Below are 25599 nucleotides of genomic sequence, written 5' to 3'. Positions count from 1 at the left end.
CGGATGTGATGAAAGCTTAATCTTAGGGATCATACGCAAAATATCCCATTATCGGGCAGCCAGAATATCACTATAATCCGGCGGTCAAGAAGAGCCTTCAGAAGACCAGTGGCATCCAGCCACCTCAAGAAGAGCCTTCAGAAGACCAGTGGCATCCAGCCACCTCAAGAAGAGCCTTCAGAAGACCAGTGGCATCCAGCCACCTCAAGAAGAGCCTTCAGAAGACCAGTGGCATTCAGCCACCTCAAGAAGAGCCTTCAGAAGACCAGTGGCATCCAGCCACCTCTATTTTATCTTGAAGAGCCTTAAACAGGCGCCGTCGGGAGCACTTCTTCCTTTCGCGATGTTCTGGAGGGTTATAAGCTCCCTCTAGTTTCTCAGGATTGCAAGGTCGGATTGGCGACATTCAAACAGCAATCGATAATGCTGATTGACCTCACCCAGGAATCATTCAGTTAACATGTTTACGCAAAGAATGTCGTCACAGCTTGCACCAAAAGCACTAAAAGTCCTGAAAATCTTCGGACTACTTCATGAATATTTACGCCTGCAACATTGCACGTACATATCTGCAAGCGACAGGAAACAAAAGAGCGCCGGCTTGTGATTCAAAATCTCATCATAACTTTAACAAAGGTTAAGCGGTAAAGTCAGATTAGATGAATTCTATCATGACAGGTCACCTAATCGGGCTAATTTATTTTGCTTTTCCGGTTCATATTGCAGTTCGGATTCGTCATTTTGGAAACATGTCATTCGCGCTGACTGATTTGTCACAAATGCGCAAAACCAACCAATTTGGTTTAAAACTCATAAGCTGCACTGAGGTATCCTCTCACGATGGTTGTGAGCTCGTACCTTGTGCTTCACTCGATGGATATATCTTCAGACCAAGACAAAACGATGAATCGCATCAACATGATCAAAAACAAGGCGAAAATTCATTTTACCGCCTCCAGATAACAAAATCTTCATGCCAGCATTCATTGATGGTGTAAGTTAGTAAGCTGAGTTAGCATCACATTTCGCACAGCATTGATTGAAGGACGTCACAGGGGTGGGTCTAAGAGGCCACGTGAAAAAGTGTCCGTTTCCGAAAACACATCAACAAGTTGGCCTTGTTTTCTCTTAGACCTTGCTTTTCCAGAGAATGGTGTTGCCTTTAGGTCTTGATCCTCTTTGAGCCAACCCGCGCGTTTTCCGAGAACGGTTGGCACGATTCCCGGTGAAGAAATACGGATTAGAGATGAGCAAGGTAATGTCCACCAATATGGGTAGCTTATAAAAAGAAGAAATGTGGGGTGAATGTAGTCTACAACACTGTTCCTATGGCTGAAGAACCAAAAAGCGCGTGATATGTTTTTCTTTTTTTTGAATTTGTTCCGACTGGTTTGTATGGGTGACCTTGGGTTCATAGTACATGCTAAGCATAGCTTGTTGCGTGCGCCCTGAACCCACCACCCAAGTCGCACCGTCCAGTCCAACGGATAATTTTGCCTCCGGTCTTGCGCCAGACAGGAATGCGAAGGGTTCTACGTTCGCACAATGCTGCGACACGGCCGCCCGGACCAGGGTTAACCCTTGTTGGTCAGTTGCCATCTGACCTTCCCATTTCAGGCGGGCCAAACAACGCGCCCGCTCTGGGACTGGCACCCAGTGCCGCTGGGTTACGTGTCCAGCATATCTCCACCGGGCCACGGAGGTGGATATGCTCATTTAGCATTTCATTTGAGTTTTTACTCGCTAGAAAGAACATAATGGTTCTTGTTTATCACATCTAAATGAGATCCCTAATACAGCGGCTTGATCCGCATCGTGCTCGTCTTACACATCCTTAGATGATCGGTTGACTTTATGAAACCAAGCCTATACAATAACAGCTTCACTACTGAACTTGCAAATTATGCCTTACAGCGTAGTGCTGCCTTGTTCGCACTGCGCGAGATGGTAATCGGGCCCTAGGTGGTCCCACGAGCTAGCTTGTCACCATAACTGGCGTATGTGGATAGCATCAGTGGTTTCAAGAAACAGGGTAAAAACCAGGAGAAATGTGCTAGCGGACCTGTTGGAATGTATGCGTCGTGGGGCTCCCCATGTTGTACCCATGTAAATCGCCAAGCTCGCCACCATGCTCTCCAAAGCGAAAAATTATCCATGTCAAGCAGTCAGAAATGCACACAATGATTGATGAACCCACATGTCATGGTAAAAAACCGAACTGGGAAAAGCCCGCAAGTAAGAGGAGCTAAACAATGGGCACCATGATAATTTACAGGTGTAGTAACATTACAAACCGTTGATAATGCCTATGTTGCAATCAATTTTGCGATGCGCCTTTTTACTAGTGGCACCGTTTTCCCTGTTAATATTCTTACTTCAAATGATCACAACGCTTTTGGTCTTTTTGTCAACAGCTGACTCTGAGGTCGTCGTTGAGGTCGTTTTGTTGTGCTGGCAGATCGAGGGCCAGGTGGCCGTGTCCAAGATTCTGAACCAGCTCCTGGACATGACTCAATCCACCGAGCGGCAGGTAACGTCACTGCTATCGGGCCGCCTGCCCGCCGGCCGGCCCAACCTGGCAGACCTTTGGCGCGGCTTGGCGCAACTGGGCGGCGGCGTGCGGAGCGGCCAGCGTGCTCTGCAGCAGCAGCTGCGCCGAGCCGAGGCTGCTCTCCTGCATGCCGTCCAGGGCCAGTGCGGCGCCACGTCACCGCCGTCGGTGGGTCCGCCCCCCGGCACCGGCATCTGCGACGTGGCCGCCGCGCTGAATAGGCTCGTCGGCCAGCTGCTGGACGGTCAGCGGCAGCTGCAGCAGCTGCTGCTCACCCGATCGGACTGGCCGCTGAAGGCGAGGGCGCCTGCGCAGTATCACGCCAACGGCGCTGCGCACGTCAGCGCCCCACTGGAGCTGTCGGCGAGCAAGGCCATCTCCAGCAACTGCTGGGAGGTACAGCAGCTGGGGCTGCACCAAAGCGGCCTGTTCCTGCTGAGGCTGGGACGGGGGCTGCGGCCTGCGCTCGCCTACTGCGACCACGAGACGGACGGCGGCGGCTGGACGGTGATACAGCAGCGGCTGCCGGCCGAGCCACAGCTCGACTTCTTCCTCGGCTGGGAGGCCTACAAGTGGGGCTTCGGCGACTTGGAGCACGAGTTCTGGTTGGGGAACGAGAATATCCATTTGCTCACCACCTCGGACAAGTTCGAGCTGCGGGTGGAGCTTGAAGGCCACGACGGCACACACCGGTACGCGCACTACGAGCGGTTCGTCGTGGCCGCCGAGCAGGACCAGTACCGCGTCAGGGTGTTCGGCTATAGCGGCGACGCCGGTGACAGCCTCGACATCGGCGGTGCGGCCTTCACCACCAAGGACCGCGATAACGACCAGCTGGCGGACGGCAACTGCGCCAGCTTGCTGCACGGCGGCTGGTGGTACAGCCGCTGCGGCAACGCCAACCTCAACGGCGGCTACCTGGACGCCCAGCCCGACAGCCAGGACAGCGGCGTGTTCTGGGCGGCCTGGACAGGCTACCGGCACTCGCTGAAGAGCGTGCGCATGATGGTCCGGCCGGCCAGCTACTACGCCACGCGCAAGACGGCGAACCGCAGCTGAAGAGTGGAAACGGGTGCCGCGAGTGGGCACGGATGACGTCAGGAGCTGACACGGGTGCGTCGTTTTTCACAGCTCCGCGGTGATGGTGCGCAGCCTTCGCAGTTGCAAGACAAAGAAATCACTGGTAGATCTGAATTACTGTTGTCCTGTTACCTGCTTCAAGCTTTGTCAGTAAATGTTTTGGATACATTTCTATTCGCATTATTCTTAAATTCAAATGAAGGTATTCAGTGTTCGCTGGAAATGGAGGGCAGTGATCTGTTACCTTGCTCTCTTCAAGACCAGCACTGGACACGTTGATTCGTGGATAAACAGCAAGATATCTGTATAAAATCAGTCAAACCGAAATCGCCATCAGCATCTAAATCTGGTGGTGCACCTTGTCTGTGAACAGGATGTAGATGTATCCTACCCCTGCAGAGCAAAAGCGACGAAGGTCATCGCATGCCAGACTTGGCGTTATTTAAGGACACGCGACGGCAGGCTGTCACTGGTAGCAAACTGCAAATGTTGCTCCAGTCAACAACAGGCCGCGTAGACGCCCGAGTCCGGGCCTTAGTGAAGACGTGTTTATTCGCAGACAACCGCAAAAGGGCACCAAAGGTATCCACCCGCTCACACCTCAGGGCGGGTCGAGCGTCGCCTCGAGATGCCAAATATGGAAAGGGTGGCACACCAGCCCGTGCATTCTCGCCCATAAATCGCCTCATAGGAGACCGAGAGCACAACTCTCCTTCCCTCCCCGCCGGACGTGCCCCGGTCCAGAACAAAAGACACAAGGTCACGGCCCCTTGCGTGATCGGCGTGCCATCGAGCCGCGAGGGCCTCGTGCGAACCTTTCCTGATCACGCCTGCGTCGTGACGAGCCGGACGGCGGGCCGGTGTTGGTCGGAGCCGCACCCCGCGGCGCTGCGCCAGGTAAGCACACACATCTGACCGCTGTCAGGTCGGGGCAGCGCCGCCCATCTCGCCTAGCGAGTCAGTCTGGGCGTGGGATGTGTGGACTGGCGGCCCGCTCAAACAAAGGCCGCTCTCATAACAACTGGCAGGGCCGCTGACGTAATCGCGGCTGTCCAAGTCGCGCAGTGCGGCGGGCTGCATGCCTCGCAACCGGTACTGCTGCTGCCAGTGGATTGAAGCCTGTTTTGGAAACTGGCCCGAGGCTGTGGTGCAAGGACGGGCCCTGTCCCGTGTCATGAAACGATACGAATAAAAAATATGCGGCCACTGGGGATCCCACCACTGTGGAATCCTGCCACCCAAAAAGCCTCACGCAAAACGCACATCGAGACTAAGGAGATAAGCCGGCGTGATCCGTAGCAATCGCGGCGCACCGCTTTATGACACAGGCCCCGTTGTAATGCGCCGCGAGTGGGCTGCTCTGCGGGTTGGCGGGGCGGCCCGGACTGGCGCGGGGCCCGCTCCAGTCAGGTGAGACGCGGCTGAGGGGCGCGACCCGGCGTCGCCATGCCAGAGCAGCGCACTACCACAATCACATCCACCGGCTACACAGGATTCCGCACGGTCGAGTGCTTCCAGGTGCCCTACACGTGGAAGAGGGCCGGGCAAAGCGTCGGCGCCTTGCTACTGGTGAGTGGAGTGGTCTGAGACCGAGGTCGTGCTCTGCTGCTGGTGAGTGGAGTGATCTGATACTGGGGTCGTGCCGTGCTGCTGGTGAGTGGAGTGGTCTGAGACCGGGGTCGTGCCGTGCTGTTGGTGAGTGGAGTGATCTGATGCTGGGGTCGTGCTGTGCTGTTGGTGAGTGGAGTGGTCTGAGACCGCGGTCGTGCCGTGCTGCTGGTGAGTGGAGTGGTCTGAGACGGGGTCGTGCCGTGCTGCTGGTGAGTGGAGTGGTCTGAGACCGCGGTCGTGCCGTGCTGCTGGTGAGTGGAGTGGCTGAGACCGGGGTGGTGCAATGCTGACGGCTAGAATAACTCCCGACAGGTAGTCAGTGCGCGGTTCTGATGATACAGTTCTTCATGGCGGAAAATTTGAACCTTCTGCTTCTCGCCTGGTGAAGAGGGTCTGCTTGTTTTTGTGGTATAGATGCTCCTATAGCAAGCAGTAGCTCCTAAAAGGAAACTCGTGCAATAATTTTTATGAGTAGTGATTCGTGCCGTGATATTCACTTAGCGCTCCTGCTGAACAACGGTATAAGATCTTGTGTACCAAAACATCATGTTCCAGTGATGGCAATTTTGGTCAGGATTTTCTGTGCTGAGGACAGAACAGCCTAGTGAATGGATGTGGTGGAACAACTCCAGCAGGAGTGCGGCAGTCTTCTGGTAATTACAATCGCGACAATAGCCAGCACCATGCGTGATCTCAACACATCGAGTGTGTGAGTGCCGTGCTCAAGGTAGTCAGGGCTCAACCAGCCGATGCGTTTAACGAATCCCGGTAGTAAGTGGACAACCCGTGCCCTAGATGTGTACAGTCCTGACGGGCACTGGCGTCCCTGCGTGTCAGAGTGTTGTGACGCTACATCGGCGCAGCGTTCTGGTGACCCTGCGTGTCAGAGCGTTGTGACGTTACATCGGCGCAGCGCTCTGGCGACCCTGAGGGTCAGAGCGTTGTGACGTTACATCGGTGCAGCGCTGTCGTTGAGTAGGGGGCTGTGACAGTCACGGCGCAGCCATTTGAGATGGGGCCCAGGTATTTTTGTATGATTTCAGAAGTGAAATTTAGAAGTGAAACTCATGCTGGGTTCGAATACAAGTGAGACCATCAAGTAATTCAGCCATGGCAGTTGCGATTTTTGCGAGCCAGGGGATTCCCTAGACGGGTCTTATTTTGCTCGAATGTTTTGAGACCACCAGATTGACAAAACAATGGCCTTGGCATCGATCAGGTACGGTCTCAAAGTTTGTGGGGTGGTGCACGCAGTGGCCGTCAAGCCTCGCAGATCTTGCCAGCTTCGCGTCACTAAGCTTTAACGAAGAATTTCCGTTTCCGATGTTTGTCGAACTTATTATAATGACCGATTCAGGGGATAAATGAAATCCACCCTGACATTGCGGCTGAACCAGGATGCTGGGATTCGTAAAGCACTGCTGATTCAGAGGGCATCAAGCTGTGATTTTAATCCCCTATTTCTGAACACAGCGCCACTATCGCTTACGATTTTACTAATCAGGACACCCTTTGAAGGTGCGGACCAGTCTGCTGACACCGTGACCCGCTCCGCCGCTGCCGACAGGTGTGCGGAGTGGCAGCTCTCGCCTGCGGCGCTTACCGCGTCCACCTCTACCGCCACCACTGCGGCGACACCTGCCTGGACGAGCTGATTATAGGCGGCGTTACCGTCGGCGTCGCCGCCCTGGACGTGGTGCTGCACGTGCTGCTGCTACTCAGCCTGCGCAACTCGTGGCCGGCGGTTGCCGTGCTGGCGACCGTGTGGGACGGGCTGAAGGCAGCCGGTTGTCTGTACCTACTAGTCAGCAGCACGTACCGGCTGCACACGCGACCGTCAGACGTCGTATTCGAACACTACGTGGCGCAGGTGGCGCTGGTGCTCTGTTTGGCCGTGGCCATGTACACGCTGGCTTCAGCCGCACACGAACAGCGCACCGCCAACCGGCTTGAGGACGACGACAGTCCGTGACGCCGGAGCTGGTGGAGGGCCCTGATGTGCCACAGGGCGGCGGCGTACGGTGAGAGCTGATCCAGGGGCTCAGCAGTGAGACAGCACCGACAGGAGCTGATCCAGAGGCTCGGCAGTGAGACAGTGTCGGGGAGGAGCTGTTCCAGAGGCTCGGCAGTGAGTCAGCGTCGATCAGGAGCTGATCCAGAGGTTTAGCAGTGAGACAGCGCCCAGCGGGAGCTGGTCCAGAGGCTCAGCAGTGAGTCAGCGCCCAGCGGGAGCTGGTCCAGAGGTTCAGCAGTGAGTCAGCATCGGGCAGGAGCTGATCCAGAGGCTCAGCAGTGGGTCGGTAACGGGTGGGAGCCGATCGAGAGGTTCAGCGATGAGTCAGCATCGGACAGGAGTTGATCCAGAGGCTCAGCAGTGGGTCGGTAACGGGTGGGAGCTGATCCAGAGGTTCAGCAGTGAGTTAGCGCCGAGCGCGAGTTCGTCCAGAGGCTCGGCAGTGAGTGGGCAACGGGTGGGAGCTGTCCCAGAGGTCCAACAGGGAGACAGCGCCGGGCAGGAGCTGATCCAGAGGCCCAGCAGTGAGTCAGCATCAGGCAGGAGCTGATCCAGATGCTCAGCAGTGAGTCGGCAACGGGTGGGAGCTGAAAGAGAGGTTCAGCAGTGAGACAGCGCCCAGCGGGAGCTGGTCCAGAGGCTCAGCAGTGGGTCAGCGCCGAGCGGGAGCTGATACGGACTGTCGACAGAAGCCAGGCAACCCAGCTGTACAGCAGCCCGCCAGCGGAGAGGGGATGGGGGGACGGGTGATGCACGACCCGGATCACAGGGGCTGGACGTGCGGCGCGCTCAGATGCTGCCGCCCAGCTGCAACTGTGATTTGCTGGCCAGGCCGAGCGCGGTGAGAACTCGTGCGACGCTGTGCACCGACCTGCAGTGTGTTATGCAGCTGAGGAGAAGCTGGTGAACTGAGATGAATCTGAGGCCTGTGGCCTTACGTGTCCGTGGCAGTGCGGTTGCGGACAAATGTATCGAAGGAACGAAACGGAGGAACTTCAGAGAAACGGCCGACCACGGTCGGCTCGCCAGCTTGTGGGCAACAAACGAGCCTCTGTTCTGTTCTTTTATAAGCTCTGCTTTCAGGGAGGCCGAAGGGATCAGTTTCAAGCGACACGACCCGTCCCGCCTGGCTCTTTGTGAAGGTGCAGTTGGTTTGAAGTGGTATTTTTATGCCGTGATTTAGTGGCAGCAATATATGTTGTATCGTATCGAGGACCATTATGAAGGACAGCGCAGGACATGCGTCATACATCCCAGAAGGCCCACATGTATGTCGTGCAACGTGAAAAACACCGGTCCTAATCAGGCTGGCTTGTGTACAAAGCCTAGCTGTAGCGTATTTGCGAGGTTTCAATCACAGTGGTTTTCCACCAAGAATTTGAATCTCAGAATGCCAGAGTCTTCGTTTGAACTGAGAATGGGCAAGCTACATTAGTCGCCTTTAATAAACTAGGTACATGCCACACAACTGTGCTTTAATGTGTCGTGTGTCTGTACAAACAGAGTTACGATTGGCTAGGAAAGACATTTAAAAGCGCCATTGGTATAGACTCGAATTTAGTATTTCGTTGAATTAAATCCAGTCATTAGTGGTATATAAAGTATTGTGATGCGTATTATCGGCCGTTTGTACTGATGCAAATATCATGAAGCTGTTCATTTAGTGTACGGAACCGCAATGTGTAGCGCAACTAGAGATTTGCCTTGCTGTTACAGGATGTCTGTGCTTAATGCCAGCACAAAAGCAATATTTTGACACGGGAAGCGCGCGGCGTTAGTGCTGGATGCTTTCGATGCTAGTTCGTGAGATGGCTAGTTGATAGGGAAGGAGTGTGGCTTTGAAGGAAGGTGTTTGGTGGTAGCGCGCGGGAGCTGCGTGTGCTTACGCGGGTGACCTTTAGCAATGGTATTAAACTGTGTGTTCTAGACACGGACGATGTTTGTTACTCGTTAGTGAGCGATGCGTGCTTGGTACGGTGGGAACGCAATGTCGCTATTAGCTTTGCAACTTCCGTTCGTTGACACGAACATTGCAAAGGACAGTGAAATACATATTTGTGCGTGGGATGTAAGAAAAATGTCCTGTGTACGTTAAGGCAAATATGACTCATTTGTTGTGGCACATTTCACTGAACGGCGTCAGATGGGCTGGCACACTTTCGCCTCTTTTATAATATATGAGATGCAACTTAAAAATTGTAGCATTCAAATAGTTTGCCTTATGGGGGTTTTGGGATGCAGACATCGATATAAAAAATCAAGGAATCCTTTTCCAACTGCCATGCCATCAAACTGCCGTTCCACCACCATGTCATGCCATCATGCTGCCGTCATGGTTAGGACGGTGTCATCGCGGTAAAGCAGGATGGGTGTGCATATCATTTTACTTACCCTGAAATTTCAGGATGGACCCTCAAAGGCAGTTTATCGAGTTGTGCACACATTTAGTGGCAATGCTGTGGTAGGAAAGGCATGTCTAGTCAAGAAAGACCTCTACGACCACGAGAAATCCCAGGCATACAAATGAACAGGCATGACCAGGAATCACGATGCTGCAGGAGAGGGGAAAAGAAATGAGGCAAGAGGAATATCGTGAATGGGAGCGTGCCCAATGCTGTAACTGGCTGAAGTGCTCGAGGTCCAAGGTACGCTGGCGGGCTTCCGGTAACACCGAGCGCAGCACCTAGCCAGCGCAGCAGACGGATCGGTCGTACATGCACGTGCATGTATGAACATGGGCATCTCAGCCCGCTGTACAAACAACAGACTTGAGTATCCCAGCTTCTGCCATAAAAAGGACACTCTCCGGTTGTGCGGAGATCCTATATTATCACTGCCAAGGTGAGACAAGAGACTTCAGTGACGGTCGAGAAGACTGTGTACATTGAGACATTGTTAAGTTAAGCATGTTCTCTTGGAAATACACCGCGGGCGTGGTGCAAGCAATTTGAAACTACTGCCTGCCACACTACGGGTGGGTTACGGACTATGCGCAGGCACGGAGATACCCAGTCACAGTCCGGAAAATGGATCTGTAAAGTCATTGCCGGCTCTCAAACTGGAAATGATCGAACACAGAGGCTTAGTTTTGAAGAAAAAAAATTAATTAAAGTACGGACTGAACAGCGAAAAGTGACTTAACCTCCCCCGACCTCTCTCTTTTCGAAGTTTTTGGGCAGTTGGCTACGTGAAGATTCATCACAGATAATTGCTCTAATTTACGCAAACTGCGGGAGCTCAGCCAGGCTTTAACAGTCAGTGGAGGGGAGGAATAAATGTTTGCCAAAAGGTTCCAATGGTGAAAGCCTCCCCAAAAATGGGTCGACAAGTTGTAGTTGCATGGCCAACCCATATCTTTCTTGAAATGTTTAACATTCAGCCAGAACCGATAAGAAAGACATGTTATGATGCACATTTTGAACATGCACGCCCGCAAATCTTAGCAACAAAAGCCTCATGCTCGGCGCTTCAGTCACCATGGGCCGCGCGGCGCCGGCCCCGCCCCGGTGCGGTGGTGGCACACGGGCGGACCAAAATGAAATAGTGAAGGCAGAACAAATCTTTTTCGTGTTGATGTAATTGTTAATCTGTGCAGGGAACATCCTCGGAATTGTTAAAAAATATACGATCCAGTCCAATCTTTGAAGGGCTTGAATTTAATTTGAGGGCCCTTCTGAGGCATCATTGTACGAACCCTCACTCAGGCCCCCTCCCACCCCAACCTGTGTTCCAGTTCCAAAACTTCCAGAATAGAGAGAGGGCTAAATCCGAAGAGGAACCCGTTTCCTGGTGTTTTTCGGGCCTGGTTAAGTTACTTTCCCTATCCATCCCTCCTCCCAACCCATTTTCGTAAGTACGCCCCTGTGCCCAGTCATCTCCCAGTTTGGGAGATGGCGATGATTTTGCGCATCTACTTGACCGATCGGACCTGCTGCTGACCTCGTGCTTGCGCGGAGCCCATATCTCCCCATAGAGTAACAGTTTTAGATTATTCGCACCACGCCCGTGGTGCATTTTCCGGCGGTCATGCTCAACTAGGCCGATGTTTCAACATTCCCGAGAGGATCCCGTGATCCGCACTGTAGACGTCTTGTATGGTTGGGTAGGGGCTTGTGGCACTGTAGACGTCTTGTATGGTTGGGGAGGGGCTTGTGGCACTGTAGACGTCTTGTATGGTTGGGGAGGGGCTTGGGGCACTGTAGACGTCTTGTATGGTTGGGGAGGGGCTTGTGGTTTGGTGGGAGACCTTTCCCGGGATGGACATGGCTATGCCATAATACATATAGAACAGTCTTTGGATTGATGAGCACTCCTTTCGTGACTAGAACGGCTGTCTGCCGAACTGAGAAGATACAGTTGCCTAGAGTTTCACTCCTGTCGGGACCTTTTCTGTTAACCTGCCCGGGAACTCTTGATCGCCACAATATTCTAAGGCACTTCATATTTGTTCAAAGGACTCTGCACTGCTGTCTGTGGCTGCACTGTTGACCCTCATCGTCCAAGGAGCTCTCGATCGCTCCAGGGCATTGCTTCATGTACACTGGTCCTGAGTTTTCCCGTTGCTCGGAGGGCGCTGTGCTCTGGCCAGAGCCCTACATGTTTATCTGCCAGGGCACTCCCGATCGGTCAGTGGCCCACCACATTGGTCTTGGGTTCTTCTCGCTTGGTCTGAGGACCCTACACTCTCAGGGGCCTCTTTGTTGGCCTACTGCGGCACCCTCGATCGCTCAGGTACCGCCCCGCCTGGTCTTGGGTTTTCCCATTTTATCAGAGGCCCTACACGTTAACCAGCCGAGGCACTCTTGACCGACTCGGCGCCCTCCTAATTGGTTGTGGACTCTTCCGATGAAGTCAGAACGACCTTGGTCCGCTGCAGAAAGCCCTACGTATGCTTGCAAGCGTCATGGTGTTTCGCCTGCTTGTACGCACGGGCCTGGCTAATTGAGTTATGTGCAAGTCCGAATTCTACACCATGGTGATTTTCCGTGGCGCCTTAGCCTTAGAGCAGCAGTCGGATGTGCTTCGACAATTTTACGCTTAATCCCTAAGATAATTGTACGCGCCGCCGACGTCGCATACGTCATTCTCGTTGGCTATTGAATTTGTGACACTTATTGTACTCGTGCTTCACGCTCTTAACGCATTCTAAATGCTACGATATTTTAAGCTCCTTCATTCCAGTCAAAGCTCAAACTGCATCAGTCATCAGCCATCAGCTGATCGCATCAACTAGCCGGCTAGCCACCGGGAGTTGGCAGGCCGTAAATAACATTGGAATCAAGTGTCGACTTGGATGACAATTTCGACATTGTGATGGTATTTAGCAGCCAAATTTAGCTAACTGCCATGTACGCTCGGAAATACTTAGCCTAAAAATATCAGGATACACCATGACGTGGAGAGAAAGAACGCGCTCCATATATGTACATACATAATGTGCCTGGTGTTCAAGTACTGCGTATAGAATGATGGTTCTCCGTATGACAAATAGTATATGCAAAGATATTAAAATCCATTAATTGGAATACGAGCTCTTCTTTTTTGGAAGTAGCCCAAACTCCAGGGGGCTCCCAATGTTGCCTTCCCCCTCCCCCCCCCCCCCATCACCCTCCCGCTTGACGAAACCCTGGATCGATACGGAGTCAACGACTTTAAATGTGCCAGGAGGTACCGGTCTGTACAGTATGAGAGCCCGCAGTTACCTCCTGAATACACCTTCCTCTGAGCCTGCAGTCATTTTCTCCGACCCGTGATTGCTATTCTGGGCCGGAGGTCGGCTCTCTCTGGTTGGAGATCCTGATCGTCTGCAGATCTTCTGTCCGCATCTCCGCCGAGACTGCAGTGGTTTTCTCCGACACGTGATTTCGATTTCGGGTTTGTGTCGCTCTTGGCATGGATCTGCACCTAAATGTATTATGAGCCACTGGCACTGCCAGCACAGATTGGAAGCAGCTTCTTGGATTCACGTGCCTTCTTGTACAAGTGTGATATTTCCGTTAGGCTCTCTGACCCTTATCGCTCGTGAGGGTGAGCACAGCTCGAAATATTGAGTACCGTCGAGGCAATCATTATTTAATTCTACACCGTCCTTTACCTTGCATCTCCTGCTGTATGAAAGGTCGTTAACTCAGCTAAGAACTCAACACATAACGATGAAAAAATTAGGACCCAAAACTTTTCGTAGTTCATTTGATGAAACCTTCCGGATGTTTTGATTGAAGTGAAGAAACTGTTATGGGCTTTGCTCCAGCTTATGCCGGTTTTCGTGCATTTCAGACTTGGTACCAAATTCTATTTCATTTGATAACGCTGGTGTGTGAGACTTTCGGTGATGGGAAATGGAATGGAATGGAATGGAACTGTCGTGATAAGTCTTTGCGTTAGCAGTTCTGTCGCATAAAGGTTTCAGCGTTACAAGCTTTGTCGCGTAGACGCTTAATGATTTATTTTACCTATTTTATGTTTTATTACTCATTATAATTGCTTCCATTTGTTGTGTAGAGTCGTGTCGCGGAAGTTTTCTCATTGACAGCATTTGTATCAGAATGCTTGTCGGCACACCACCAAGAAGGGAGGAGTTACGGTCTTTTTGAAATATTTTTTTCAATAGGTCCATGATGAGGCTAATTTTTCACGAATCGCGTTCTCGTCGTAACTTTCGCGAAAGGGCGATTGGTCCCCCGGCACCGTGTTCTTAAAAGTATACCACATCGGGAAAGTATCAGTGACAGTGGTCAAAGCGATGCGTATAAGTATGCCATAATGACTACCACATAAAACCCAAATGTCCGTACATTATCGATGTTTTTATAACTCCCATCGTAGGAACGATAAAAAACAGCACGCCTGTGTATTTTTATTCTTGATTAAAAACATATAAAACCACGCAAACCAGGTTCTCTTAAAATGATGACTGAAAATGTTCTGAAGCCAGCAATCTCTTCCAGAAGTGGAACAACAAGGTGGTTGCAACAAGGCGCATAAATACGCATACAAAGCATACACCCATGCACGTAAAAAACATAACCGTCCAACTAAAAAAAATGAAGACACACCACCTGATTTCATACACGTCCTGTTATGATTAATTACAGAGCTAGTTTAGAATGATGGCTAGGTTCGCGCGCCTAGAAAAAATGCGTTGAGGGAGTGAGATTTGCGGTCGCCTGAAGCGTGTCATCAGTTTCGTAACAGTGCTACAAAATCACATAGCGAAACGTGAACATCACACATCTATAACAAGTCAAATGAAGCAAAACGTTGACTGCTCGCGACATGCAGACCTCAGCAACACTCAGCTTTATGAGCTAGCCATGCCAAGCTCACGAATTGAAAGACACTATCTGCAACATGACATTGTCGACAAATGGCTAATTCCCGTCTACCTGACATAACATGGGCTCTGATGTCACATCGGAGTGATCCTGTGTCCGTGTAAAAATTGGTGGCACTAATGATCGCTTTCGATGGGCGAGCAAGTAGATAAAACGCAAACAGCAGCCATCGCTGTCCAGGCTTGCTGTAACTCCTGGGGTCCCTTCAGGAGTGATGGCTCCCCTCCACCCGATGAAGGAATAGGACACGAGGCAATCATCACGAAACAAAATACGGTCCGATTTTTCAGCTCTCGTATGATTTGCCGTATTTGCTATCATCAGCCACTTGCAAAATAGCCGATAGAAAGCAGACTTTTTGTAATTTTGTATTGTCGAGTTAATTCGCCACTTCATGGCGAGAGCGTGAAAGTTCAAACTTAAGGAAAGATGCAGTTTCCGACGGCTTTTCTCTTCATGATGAAAACACTACGCACGTCGCTCCGCGACACCCGCAGCATTCGGCCTGTCTGATCTGCTGATCACGGCCTGTCTGATCTGCTCAATCCGTGGGTAAATGCGCCCTCCATTCAAGGCTCCATTTCCGAGACCTTAAATCTTGACTTCCAAGGCTCCTCCGAGGAATTAGAGGCTCGAGGTCTGAGGTCCGATCCACGGCCCGGACCCCAGAGGTCCGGCCTGGTCTGGTCTGCGGCCGGATCCCAGGGCCTGGTCTGGTCTGCGGCAGGATCCCAGGGGCCTGGTCCGGTCTGCGGCCAGACCCTAGGTGCCTGGCCTGGTCTGCGGCAGGACCCCAGAGGCCTGGTCTGGTCTGCAGTCCGGAACAGTGTCGACCCGTCCGCGCCACCACCACCACCACCGTAACCGGAATACATCTGACGCTCCAGTGACGCGCCACGTCACGCCAGGGCGAGTCGGCAGACATCAGGCAACAGTGGCGAAAACAACAATCCTGCAAGCACCAGCGCGTGCGGTAACTCTCGCGCGTGCCGGCGGGCCGTGAGCAGTGGTGAGATGCGCCCCCACACCGGAGGGGCTCACGCGCCGCTGGCGCTGTCACTTCCACGGCGGGAGCCGCCGCCACGTGAGACGTGAGCCCAGGCGCGACTATCGGTAGCGCGTCCTGTGTCGCGCTTCAAATCAGGTCCGCTTGGCTGCACCACACAAACCAAGCACGTCAAGCGCAGCCGTAGTACGTTTCATAATCACAAGTTACGAATTTAACGGTGCGCTTGTAGACAGAGATTCGTGTGTGGGGATTTCAGTCGTTCGGTTCTCTCTCTCAAATGACGCAGTGCGTGGGAAATGATCAGAACATACAACTACTGAGTTGGAAAAGGCTACGGAACGGCGACTTTCCATGGCTGGATAATAATGAACTAGTCACGGCACGGTATTCTTCCGCTGCTCTCACACAAAACGACGGCGTTGTCCTCCGCCCTCGTGGGAAATGACTATCACGGAGCAATTGCATGCTACGGGTCCCAACGCGATGCGGCGTTCGCGACAAAACAACGCCAGCATCACGTCCGGAGTGATGGCGTGTTTGTGATAGTCATTATAACGACAGCACATGCGGTGGTAGTTTTATACTGCTATAAATAGCATGGGCTCGTCTTCGCATGAGACAGCCACTACATGTTCGGAGACTGCGACACAGGAGAACAAAGGCGGCCTATCGGTGTCGCAGGCCGCGTCCAATTGTGTGTGATTGTCCTGATTTGGAAGGTGCCAATTAAAAGGCGCATGCCGGGAGCCATCTGGGGCGGGCAAGTCCGGGACTGACGCCACGCTCTGCGCGACTCTACCGGGCGGCACATAGGTTCCAGAGCGCAGACAACACGCGTTGACGGGTCGCCCTGCTGCTGAGCCGAACCGCGTATCACTTCCGTCCAAGATGGTGACGGTGCAACCGCCACTGTTTATCGAGCTCGCAACGGCGGCACTCGATAGGCCCGTCCACCAGCGGTCCCGAGCCGCCGGAGCGGTGGTCCGCCCAGCTGCGCCACCGGATCTCACCGCCGGTCCCCGACCACTACATGGGTGGGTCGGTCCGCTCGCTGGTGCGTGATGCCCAGTCGGCAGGCTTCGTGCACTGACGAGGACTCCCGGAATTCTGCCGGGTCGGCTCCCTGGTTCGGGAGTTCTGCGGCACTCCTCACTAGTTGCGGAGTCCCGCCTGGTGGGCTCCATGTTTCTAGAGTTCTGCGGCACTCCTCACCAGTTGCGGAGTCCCGCCTGGTGGGCTCACTGGTCCCAGAGTTCTGCGGCACCCCTCACTAGTCGCGGAATTCCTCCTGTGGTCACAATTCGCTCACTGGTCCTGGAGTCCGAGCACAGCGTCGATGGCGTGCACGACTCCGTTGAGGGAGCTCACGTCCGGCACCACCACCAGCGCCTGGTCCACCTTCACCGACACTGGCGAACAGAGCACGCAGGTCAGCAGGGCACAAGGTTAGCAGGGGCACGCAGGTCAACAGGGGTACGCAGGTCAGCAGGCGTACGCAGGTCAGTGCAGCGCCAGGTCACCAGAGCCACGCAGGTCAGCATGACACCGGGTCACCACAGCCAAACAGGTCAGCATGGCACCGGGTCACCAGGGTCACACAGGTCAGCATGGCACTGGGTCACCACAGCCACACAGGTCAGCATGACACCGGGTCACCAGGGTCACACAGGTCAGCATGGCACCGGGTCAGCGGGGGTACGCGTGCACCGGTCAACGGGCTGAGCTCGAGACGGGAGCCGGCTTACAGCGGCGACAGAATAACTGAGGAGCCGCAATACGTCAGCCAACCCAGCACAGTTAGTGGCATAGCATGTAATTCGGGCATCAGGTTTACACGCTAAATATTGCATAATAAAATTAATTGCACAAATGAAGGGCTGCACAACACACATAATGCTCTGTACTCACAGGTGCAAGTACGGAGCACTGACCAGATGTGATTGACTCCCTATGGTATTCATCAGCATGATCGAAGCAGTAAAATTGCCTCTGCTCAGAGCTCCGACACGTGGGCCGGGGAACCTCATGGCATTATCAGGACCCTGGCGTTATAGCAAGATAACAGACAAACGATAACACTCGGAATAATTATCTCATTAACTCCTCTGTCGACGATGCAGGAAGGAGTGTTTTGTCTTCTGATAGCTCACCAGCCCCTGGTGAGTATACATATGTAGGTCACCATGTGAGCGGAGAACCCACCTCAGTCTGCAGGTACGATCCCTCACATCCGTTGGTGAGCGTGGGTTGCCAACTCACCGGTGTGAGCACCGCCTGCAGTCTTATTTCCGTCGGTGAACACGGTGAGCTGTGAGTCGCCGAGCGTGATCAGCCAACTCACCGGTGTGAGCACCGCCTTCAGTCTTACTTCCGTCGGTGAACACGGTGAGCTGTCAGTCGCCGAGCGTCGCCAGCCAACTCACTGATGTGAGCACGGCCTGCAGTCTTACCTCCGTCGGTGAACACGGTGAGCTGTGAGTCGCCGAGCGTGGCCACTTCCTGGAACGGCTGCAGGCCGGCAGAGTATACCGTGCTGCCCACCACATGGCTCAGCAGCAGCAGGCGCAGCCGCCGCTTGTCGCGCAGCAGCCGGCGTAGCTGGTCAGCCGGCAGTTGCGTGAACGCCCGGTTCGTCGGTGCGAACAGCGTGAACGGGCCAGCTGGCGGCACGCGGTGACGGTGAGCATTTGTGCGCTGGTGGCTCTGCAGTCCCGTAAGCAGTGGTAGAATGTGCGCCGGGGGAGATGCGCGCATCACGCCACGGGGGATACGTCCAGTACAACGGCATGGTTAATAGACGGGTGAAGAGGGGTTAGAAAACACCGCTCGTCACGGAGCGGTCCCTTGAGCCATGAGCGGACATGATTCACAGAACACAGCCGGGTTATCTGGTGAGTATGAAAACAGTGTGTTAGCCCCCCGCTAGCAGAGGGGCTAACACACCTCCTCTCAATGACCACCAGAGGCAGACGCAGCCAAGCGTGACACGACGCGGCTCCCTTCGCACCTTCACGGCCGGCCAAGACCTGCCGCAGGCCGGCCAGCTTCAGCGCCTCCACCAGCACGGTGAAACGGCCGAGCGGGTCCTTCTGCAGGGCCAGTACCACGTCGGCCGGCGGCGGCGCCAGCACCCCGTCGATGAAGTGCACCAGCCCGTTGGCGGCGGCCAGGTCGGCCCGCACCACGCGCTCGCCGTTGACGGTGGTGACGTTGACGCTGCCGCGCACGTTGTCGTACGTGTCATACCGGTTGATGCGTAGCCGGCTGCCGGCCAACGTCTTGCCAAGAAGGTCGTTCTCAAGGTCCTCGGAGGGCGCGTAGCCGCGGATCACGTGGTACTGCAGCAACTGGCAGAGGAGTGCGGGCGGTGAGTGTGATGAGGAGGCAGGAGTCAGTGTCGAGTGACTGAGAGAGCTCCGGAACACTTGGAGGAAACGGTCTAAATTGTAAAGGTACGCTGAATTGAGGGAAAACAAAGAACATATGTGGGATAGCACGGGTAGGTCAAGCCACAAGGCTTTTGGTCGCGCAAGGGGCTTGATAGATCCTGGGGCTTGGGAAAGGAAAGCCTCGTGAGCATGAGATGAATCTCTCCACGAATGTTTTTGTATCAATCCGACATGATAAGTTATCGATGAATGTGTGATAATCAATGGCTCCTGAAGACATGCGCATTAATGACACGGCCTTAATATGCCAAAACAATGGAACTTCTTGGCCCAGTTATGCCCCGTTAATCTCCACAAATGTCATTCGAAGAGTTATGCCAGAAGTAATCGTGGGTCACCAAAAAGTGTTTCAGTGTGAACCACAATTAGTCAACCTGTCCTGCACCTCCGAACCGTGCTGACCACTGACACACACACGTCAGTAGCCCCGTAGCACGCGGCAGTCCCACCTTGATGAGGCTCGAACTGTGCTGACCACTGACACACACACGTCAGCAGCCCCGTGGCACGCGGCAGTCCCCACCTTGATGAGGCTCGAACTGTGCTGACCACTGACACACACACGTCAGCAGCCCCGTGGCACGCGGCAGTCCCCACCTTGATGAGGCTCGAACCGTGCTGACCACTGACACACACACGTCAGCAGCCCCGTAGCACGCGGCAGTCCCCACCTTGATGAGGCTCGAACTGTGCTGACCACTGACACACACACGTCAGCAGCCCCGTGGCACGCGGCAGTCCCCACCTTGATGAGGTTCTCGCTGCCCATGGCCTCGAGCACGGCATCCGGCCCGCCGGTGCGGTCCAGCAGGGCGGCCAGCGCTTCCTCAGTGGGCGCGAACAGCGTGTACGGCCCTGCGGCAGCACGGCGCGTACTCCTGTCAGCACGGTCGCAGTACAGTCGCCAACGGAAAGCTGCTGCTGCTGCCTGCCATGGTACACACCTGGCGGATGATAGACAGCTTGTATTTTCAGCTGATGACTGCTTGTAGCTCTTAGTGCTTACATTATTGCGCTTACATGAGACAGAAACATAACTACATTGCTGGACAGGTGCCTAATGTGGTACTAAATCTGAAATGCACAAAAAATACCATAAGCATGTACGAAAGTTATCGTTCGCCATCAGGGTCCTTAGAATACCTGTAGACTTCATTCAAGAGGCATCATGCCTCAACATCATTTACATCATCATGTTCCATCATCATTTGCCCATTAGTCGCTTCATGTTCGGGTTACTTGACGACTTTGTCTCACGGGACCAAATGCGAAAGCGGAAAATGACGAAATGGCTGATGATAGTGGAACAAAAACGCTCCCGAAGTAAAGTTTATACGCTATTTTGATGGGGATGTCGAAAAAACAATAGGTCTCAGTCCTGTTTATTATGTGCCTTGTGCATTTCAAACATGGTAGAGATTTACATCCCTGTCTCATAATGCCACCGTGATGAGGGCTGGTAGTTGGTGGATCAGCTGCTTTGGCAATATTCGTCCCATCCCGAAACGTGGCTGAGTACGCACGTGCATACACTGCACCACCGCTGCACCCCTGAGCAGCTCGATCCTGTTCTAACAGATCCGAGCAGCTCGATTCTGTTCTCACAGTATCTCACCACTCGGGAACCGCTCGGCGGCTCTACCTCGGCTGAAGGCGGAAGCCGTCGGACCCGACCACAGGCAGGCAGACCCCGCCGCCGGTGGTGTAATCAAGAACGTTTCGCCCCGGTGGACGCGGATGGTCCCTGGTAGGCCAGGGGGTTCCCGGCTGGGGGTCGTCGGGGTCTTTAACTTGTATTCTTTATCCCACGGTTTCGCAGTGATCGGGATGAATTCAAGGGACCTTATCCAGATGTCACTTCAAACGTCGCCGCGCACTCGGGTAGGTGTGAGGTCACGCAGTAAGGCCACGGCGTCGCCCTGTGGCCAACGCCGCCGTAACCTCCAGCGAACCTCAGTGCTGCTCGTGACTGGGCAATCCGAGTAATTCTGCACTGCCGCTCGTGGAGAACGAAGCAGAGCAATCAGTCATCGGCGCCACCCCAGCTAAGAACCCGGGCTTATGATCTAACTTCACGCCCGGAAACCAGAAGCGCAGCAGACCGGTCAACGACTGCCACCCGGCGACAGGTCACGGTCACGCCGCGGCTCGGGGTCGTCACCGCGTTCAGCGGCTTCTGGCCAGTCGGAGCGGCCCGAGCCAAGTGTGAGGGTGTCGCGTGACGCCGGCGACGGCGCATGAGCCGGTGAGACGACGCGCAGATGCGGGATGAACACTGAACAGGAAATGGAAGGAAACGAACGGATCGGAAATGAAGCGCTGCCGCACGGGTGGGACATTTAGAAGCGCGAGCGATGAATGCACCCATGCGATGAATGAACGAACGACTCCTGTACAAAAGCGATGAATGAACACATGATTCCTTTCCGGGGGAATGTCAGCATATTTCCCATACAAACGGCCATGTTGGATTATCAGGCTAATGTCCTGGAATGGAACACAAGCAAACTTGACCAGTCGCCCAGGCTGTCTGCCTAATCGCATCGTTGCGCACTAGGCCGAGACTTGTTGGGACCCCAGCCCTCACCCATCGGCTACCAAGCTTTCGCCCTTCACTTCAAAGAACTTGTGCAACGTGGTATGACCCACACAAACGAGAGCGTCATCGGCCGGCATATAACTGCCAAACGGCGTTTAGATGGCACACCCACAATTTAAACAATTCGATTTGCTCGACAAGGCGACTACGTTGTGTTGGCTTGCCGGCAGGGTGAGGGTGCGTTGCCATGTGGCGCGACCGTGGCTTTGCCAGAGCACTGGAGCGTCAAATCTCCGCGTGTGGTGGACATTCCCGGCCTGCTGGCAGGTGGTGAGGAGGGGGGGGGGGGGGGGGGCGCGCTACGCGTTCGTCACGCCCTGGTTACGCGGTGCGTGACGCATCTCTCCCAGGGACGTGACGCGGTGCGCAGCAGGACGGCGCAGGATCACACCTCCGTCACGATCCACCGGGTGGCGACATGTCCGGGAAGCGCGAGAGCGCGTCGCCATTGCATTACATGCGCCGCGGCGCTGCAGGCCCGCTTGATCGGGAGATAATCACAAACAGATGATTCTGCACTGCAATCCCAATGGCTTTCGCTGTCGCTTGGTTTCCTGATGGTGTCGCGACGGAGGCCACACGCGGCAGGATTTGTGGGCTAGTGATGTCATGGTAGTGCACGGGGAGAGAGAACTCCGCTGCAAACGGGATGTGTCATGTATCTGCTGAGAAAGACACCTCGAAAACAGGGCCCATTTTGATAATGATACTATGGCTGTGGTGAAGGAATCTAAATGAGATCGATCGGACAAATTGGAAAATGCAAGATTCTCCTAATGGCACGCGCTCGGGTGGGAGTCAAAGTGATCCCCCGAGTTTTTCGGGAATAATTTCCGAACGGCGGGGCGTAGCCGCGGCAAATTTTGCACAGCTGTAGACAATTGAATAGCAGATCGTTTGGTGTCAACACAAACAGATGTACCTTGTAAGGTCACTGACTTACGGGAGGTCAAAGTCAGGCCATGGATTCAGCGAAGCTAATTTCCAGGGAATCGTTTAATCTAATGCGACAACGGAGTGTTAGACGAAGCCATACATCTCTGATATACTTTCTCTCAACACAGCAACTGAATGACCAAATTCCATTGACCTAGGGTCAGGTAAAAATGTCAGACTAAGGTCCAAACCAGCCTGTTTTACTAGTCCAGGGCTTGCTGTATGAGGTAGTTTCTGGTGCTCATTTTCAATTGACTAAAAACAGAAACCGCATCAGACATCTTCCATGAGCTTCTTAAAGGTCATAACAGGTCACTAACTTGAAATGGCCCAAGTCAAGATTACGCTTTTAGGAACATTGCCTAGCGTCATCTTTGTCGCTTATTCAAATGTAAAACCCAAAGCAGTTCTCAATGATTCTAGTCACCAAAACCTTAGAAGGGACAAAAAAGTTATTGACCTTAAATCAGCGTGTGATAGTTTGCTTAGAGCAGGTATTTGGGTTCTGGGGACACTTTGAAGACCAACCCGGAGTTTGACCTTGTTTGACCTTACTTGACCCGAAGGTCATGACCCAGGAACCTCAAAATTTGGCCTAAGTGATCTCACATACAGGTCAACACACCCTGTGAATCTGGTGCATTTAGCCCTCTTAGTTCTTAAGATCTCGGGGGGGGGTCAAATTGACCCCCACCCGAGCAGACGGTATCCAACCGGCCGACCGCACGCGTGTTGGTGCGGTACTTAATGGCTTCAAACCATTGTCTCACCTTGGCCTACGTTCACAATAATTACAAACCGCAGATTACATGCGACGTTGATGGAGTCGACTACAGGTGCTTGTGTATCCGTGATGAGGAGGTACGTCGGCCAGCAATCACTTGAACAGATTCCCTGCCTTCCTACTGCATGGGCGATATCCGGCCTGAAGAACCTCATCAATCTCGCCGCCGCAGTGGCCGAAACAGAACAGCCGTCCATCGGCGCGGGTGCCGTGCGGCCCGTTCTCAGTCGCCGGCCGTTGAACAGTGCTGAGCACCTGGCCAGACTGGACGGGCGGCTCGACGCGGTGGTCATGGTCGCGGCGCCGACTGCCCATATCCCGGCTCGGCTTCCCCGCGCTGCTCAGTGAGCCTCGTCCGGTCCCGAGCCACGGCGGCCGACCGACCGCAGAGCGGTCCGGCCACCGGCCCGGCCCGGCGCCAGAGCACGGCAACGGCCCCAGCAGGCGGCGGCGTCGCGGCCGGCCGCGGGCAAGACACCGCAGAGGCGCGCCGCGGCGGCGACATCACGGCCTGATCACGACGATAAAATACTGAGGACCGGTCATGGGCTGACCGCTGTGGCCCGTGTTTGTAGTCTCAGCTGTACCGTCCCTGGCATAGGCGCCGGTGCCCTACACGTGCGGATGAGTGTACGGGCTGTTCGGGTAGGCTGGGCTCAGCTGTCGATTCTGTTTGGGTCAGATAACCGAGACAGAGTGAGCTTGCTGCGTTGATGGCGCGCGAAAGCGTTTGACGTGCCTGCCGTGTTGCGGCGCTTTACCGTACGACACAGGGTCGTCTGTACGTCATCCGCACAAAGCGGCCAGGGCACAGCCGGCTGTCCCTCACACCGACACCACTGACACCTCTCGCCGCTCCACCGTCGCTGCGCCCGCACAGACGGCGCCGGGCCCTCACACACCCAACGCCCGGCCGCGCTCGGCGGTGGTGGGACCGCACCGCCCGGCCCAGACCACACCCGACGCCCGAGTTACGTCACAGCGTCCGCACGCGCCGCCGCTCGGCCGGCGTGGTTAACAGTGCCGCCCCGGTGGCACAATACGGAATAGGCGCGTGTGAAAGCCTGGCGCGCAGTCGCATGGGCGCTGCTCACCACGGTGTCTGACCCTGGGCATAGCGCCGTGGCCAGCTCCACCAGGAGACATCCGCTGCGGAAACGAGGGATTTGATGGCATCGCCAACATGCGGAGGCTGTTTAGGGGTAATCAATTGCTGGGCAGGTAACGTCTGACTTAAATCTCCGGTCTGTGAGCCATAATTCGGAAAGGCTTCAGGATTTAGCAGGACAGCTCCTTTTTCACGGTGCAAGAAAGGCAGTGTTTTCAGTGTGACACATCGCTGTCTGCTCAGATGCGCCAGCAGTCTCTCTGGCGAGTCGCTAGTTTCAAAGCGTGCGAACATGCGCCTTGCTTTGAGCCAAGGAAGGCGTCAGCCACTTTCGATGGTGCAAATAAGTGAAAACTGTATGCTATGATATGCCATAATAAGCGTATTAATCCAGCTGCTTATGTATACCATGCTTGTGCGTACAAACAGCCTACATTCGCAATGTCTAAAGTCATGCATAGCGGATATACGCAGGAGGTTGTTCTACAGGTGCAAGGCACATGCATACATCGCAGAAATTTAGCTGGGCGTGCTCAACAGATGTGTGCAATGAAAAGGGGAACAATTCTGCTGAGTCCATGCTTATTCTCACTTGCCGTCCGCAAACTGACACTTAAAACATTGGGCGAGTCTCTGTGCATTCATGCGGACACAATGCGAGTGCTCTTCACGCAGTAGAAACACGTCTTACGAAAGCGCACAATCAACAGCTCAAAAACACAGATAACTGCAACTTTGGAGCAATATGCTATGCTACCATGCACCGAAGCATTGGCCAATGACAGTCGCCACGACACAAAGGTATGTCATCCCAGTGTCGTAACGCACTCCTCATACATGCGTGCGACGGCCCATGCTCGTCCTGCATTCGGTTCGACGGTCGTGGGTTCACATCGTTCTGGTTGGTTCCGGCCGGAGAGCTCCTCCACATACCGGCCCCAGTCGAGCAGAACCGAGCCCACTCCATCGGTGGCAACTGACAGCGGATATGCGGCGGCCGGGACCGTGGTGACCGCAGCCTGCCAGTGAGTAACGGCTGGCGTTGACCACGAGTCACGAGGCCGGGCAGGCTGGCGGAGCCGTGGGCAGGACAGCCGTGGGCAAGTGTAGCGGGTCTGCCGACC

The 25599-nt window shown here is 54.2% G+C and overlaps 2 protein-coding genes across 2 annotated transcripts; both read left to right on the top strand.

Annotated features, from left to right (window-relative positions):
• Positions 1-1246: 1246 nt before the first annotated feature.
• Positions 1247-3610, top strand: LOC119103116 (techylectin-5B-like). Its single transcript, XM_037226567.1, has 3 exons — positions 1247-1255; positions 2459-2530; positions 2867-3610. The coding sequence occupies exons 1-3, from the start codon at positions 1247-1249 to the stop codon at positions 3608-3610; spliced, it is 825 nt and encodes a 274-aa protein (XP_037082462.1).
• Positions 3611-5053: 1443 nt separating this feature from the next.
• Positions 5054-9375, top strand: LOC119103896 (uncharacterized). Its single transcript, XM_037227585.1, has 2 exons — positions 5054-5200; positions 6810-9375. The coding sequence occupies exons 1-2, from the start codon at positions 5078-5080 to the stop codon at positions 7212-7214; spliced, it is 528 nt and encodes a 175-aa protein (XP_037083480.1). The 5' UTR covers positions 5054-5077; the 3' UTR covers positions 7215-9375.
• The last annotated feature ends 16224 nt before the right edge of the window (positions 9376-25599 follow it).

This window comes from Pollicipes pollicipes, unplaced genomic scaffold, assembly GCF_011947565.3.
Source record: "Pollicipes pollicipes isolate AB1234 unplaced genomic scaffold, Ppol_2.1 Scaffold_5724;HRSCAF=6776_pilon_pilon_pilon, whole genome shotgun sequence".
NCBI lineage: Eukaryota > Metazoa > Arthropoda > Thecostraca > Pollicipedomorpha > Pollicipedidae > Pollicipes > Pollicipes pollicipes.
The sequence above is the reverse complement of the archived record's forward strand: the minus strand, read 5'-3'. Positions and strand labels throughout refer to the sequence as shown.

Bases quoted from the DNA above. Each gene is read 5' to 3' on its own strand.
- LOC119103116 (XM_037226567.1), top strand. The intron at 2,531-2,866 runs GTAACGTCACTG...GCGCCTGCGCAG, and splicing joins CTCAATCCACCGAGCGGCAG to TATCACGCCAACGGCGCTGC.
- LOC119103896 (XM_037227585.1), top strand. From the start codon at position 5,078: ATGCCAGAGCAGCGCACTACCACAATCACATCCACCGGCTACACAGGA. The intron at 5,201-6,809 runs GTGAGTGGAGTG...CGCTGCCGACAG, and splicing joins GCGTCGGCGCCTTGCTACTG to GTGTGCGGAGTGGCAGCTCT.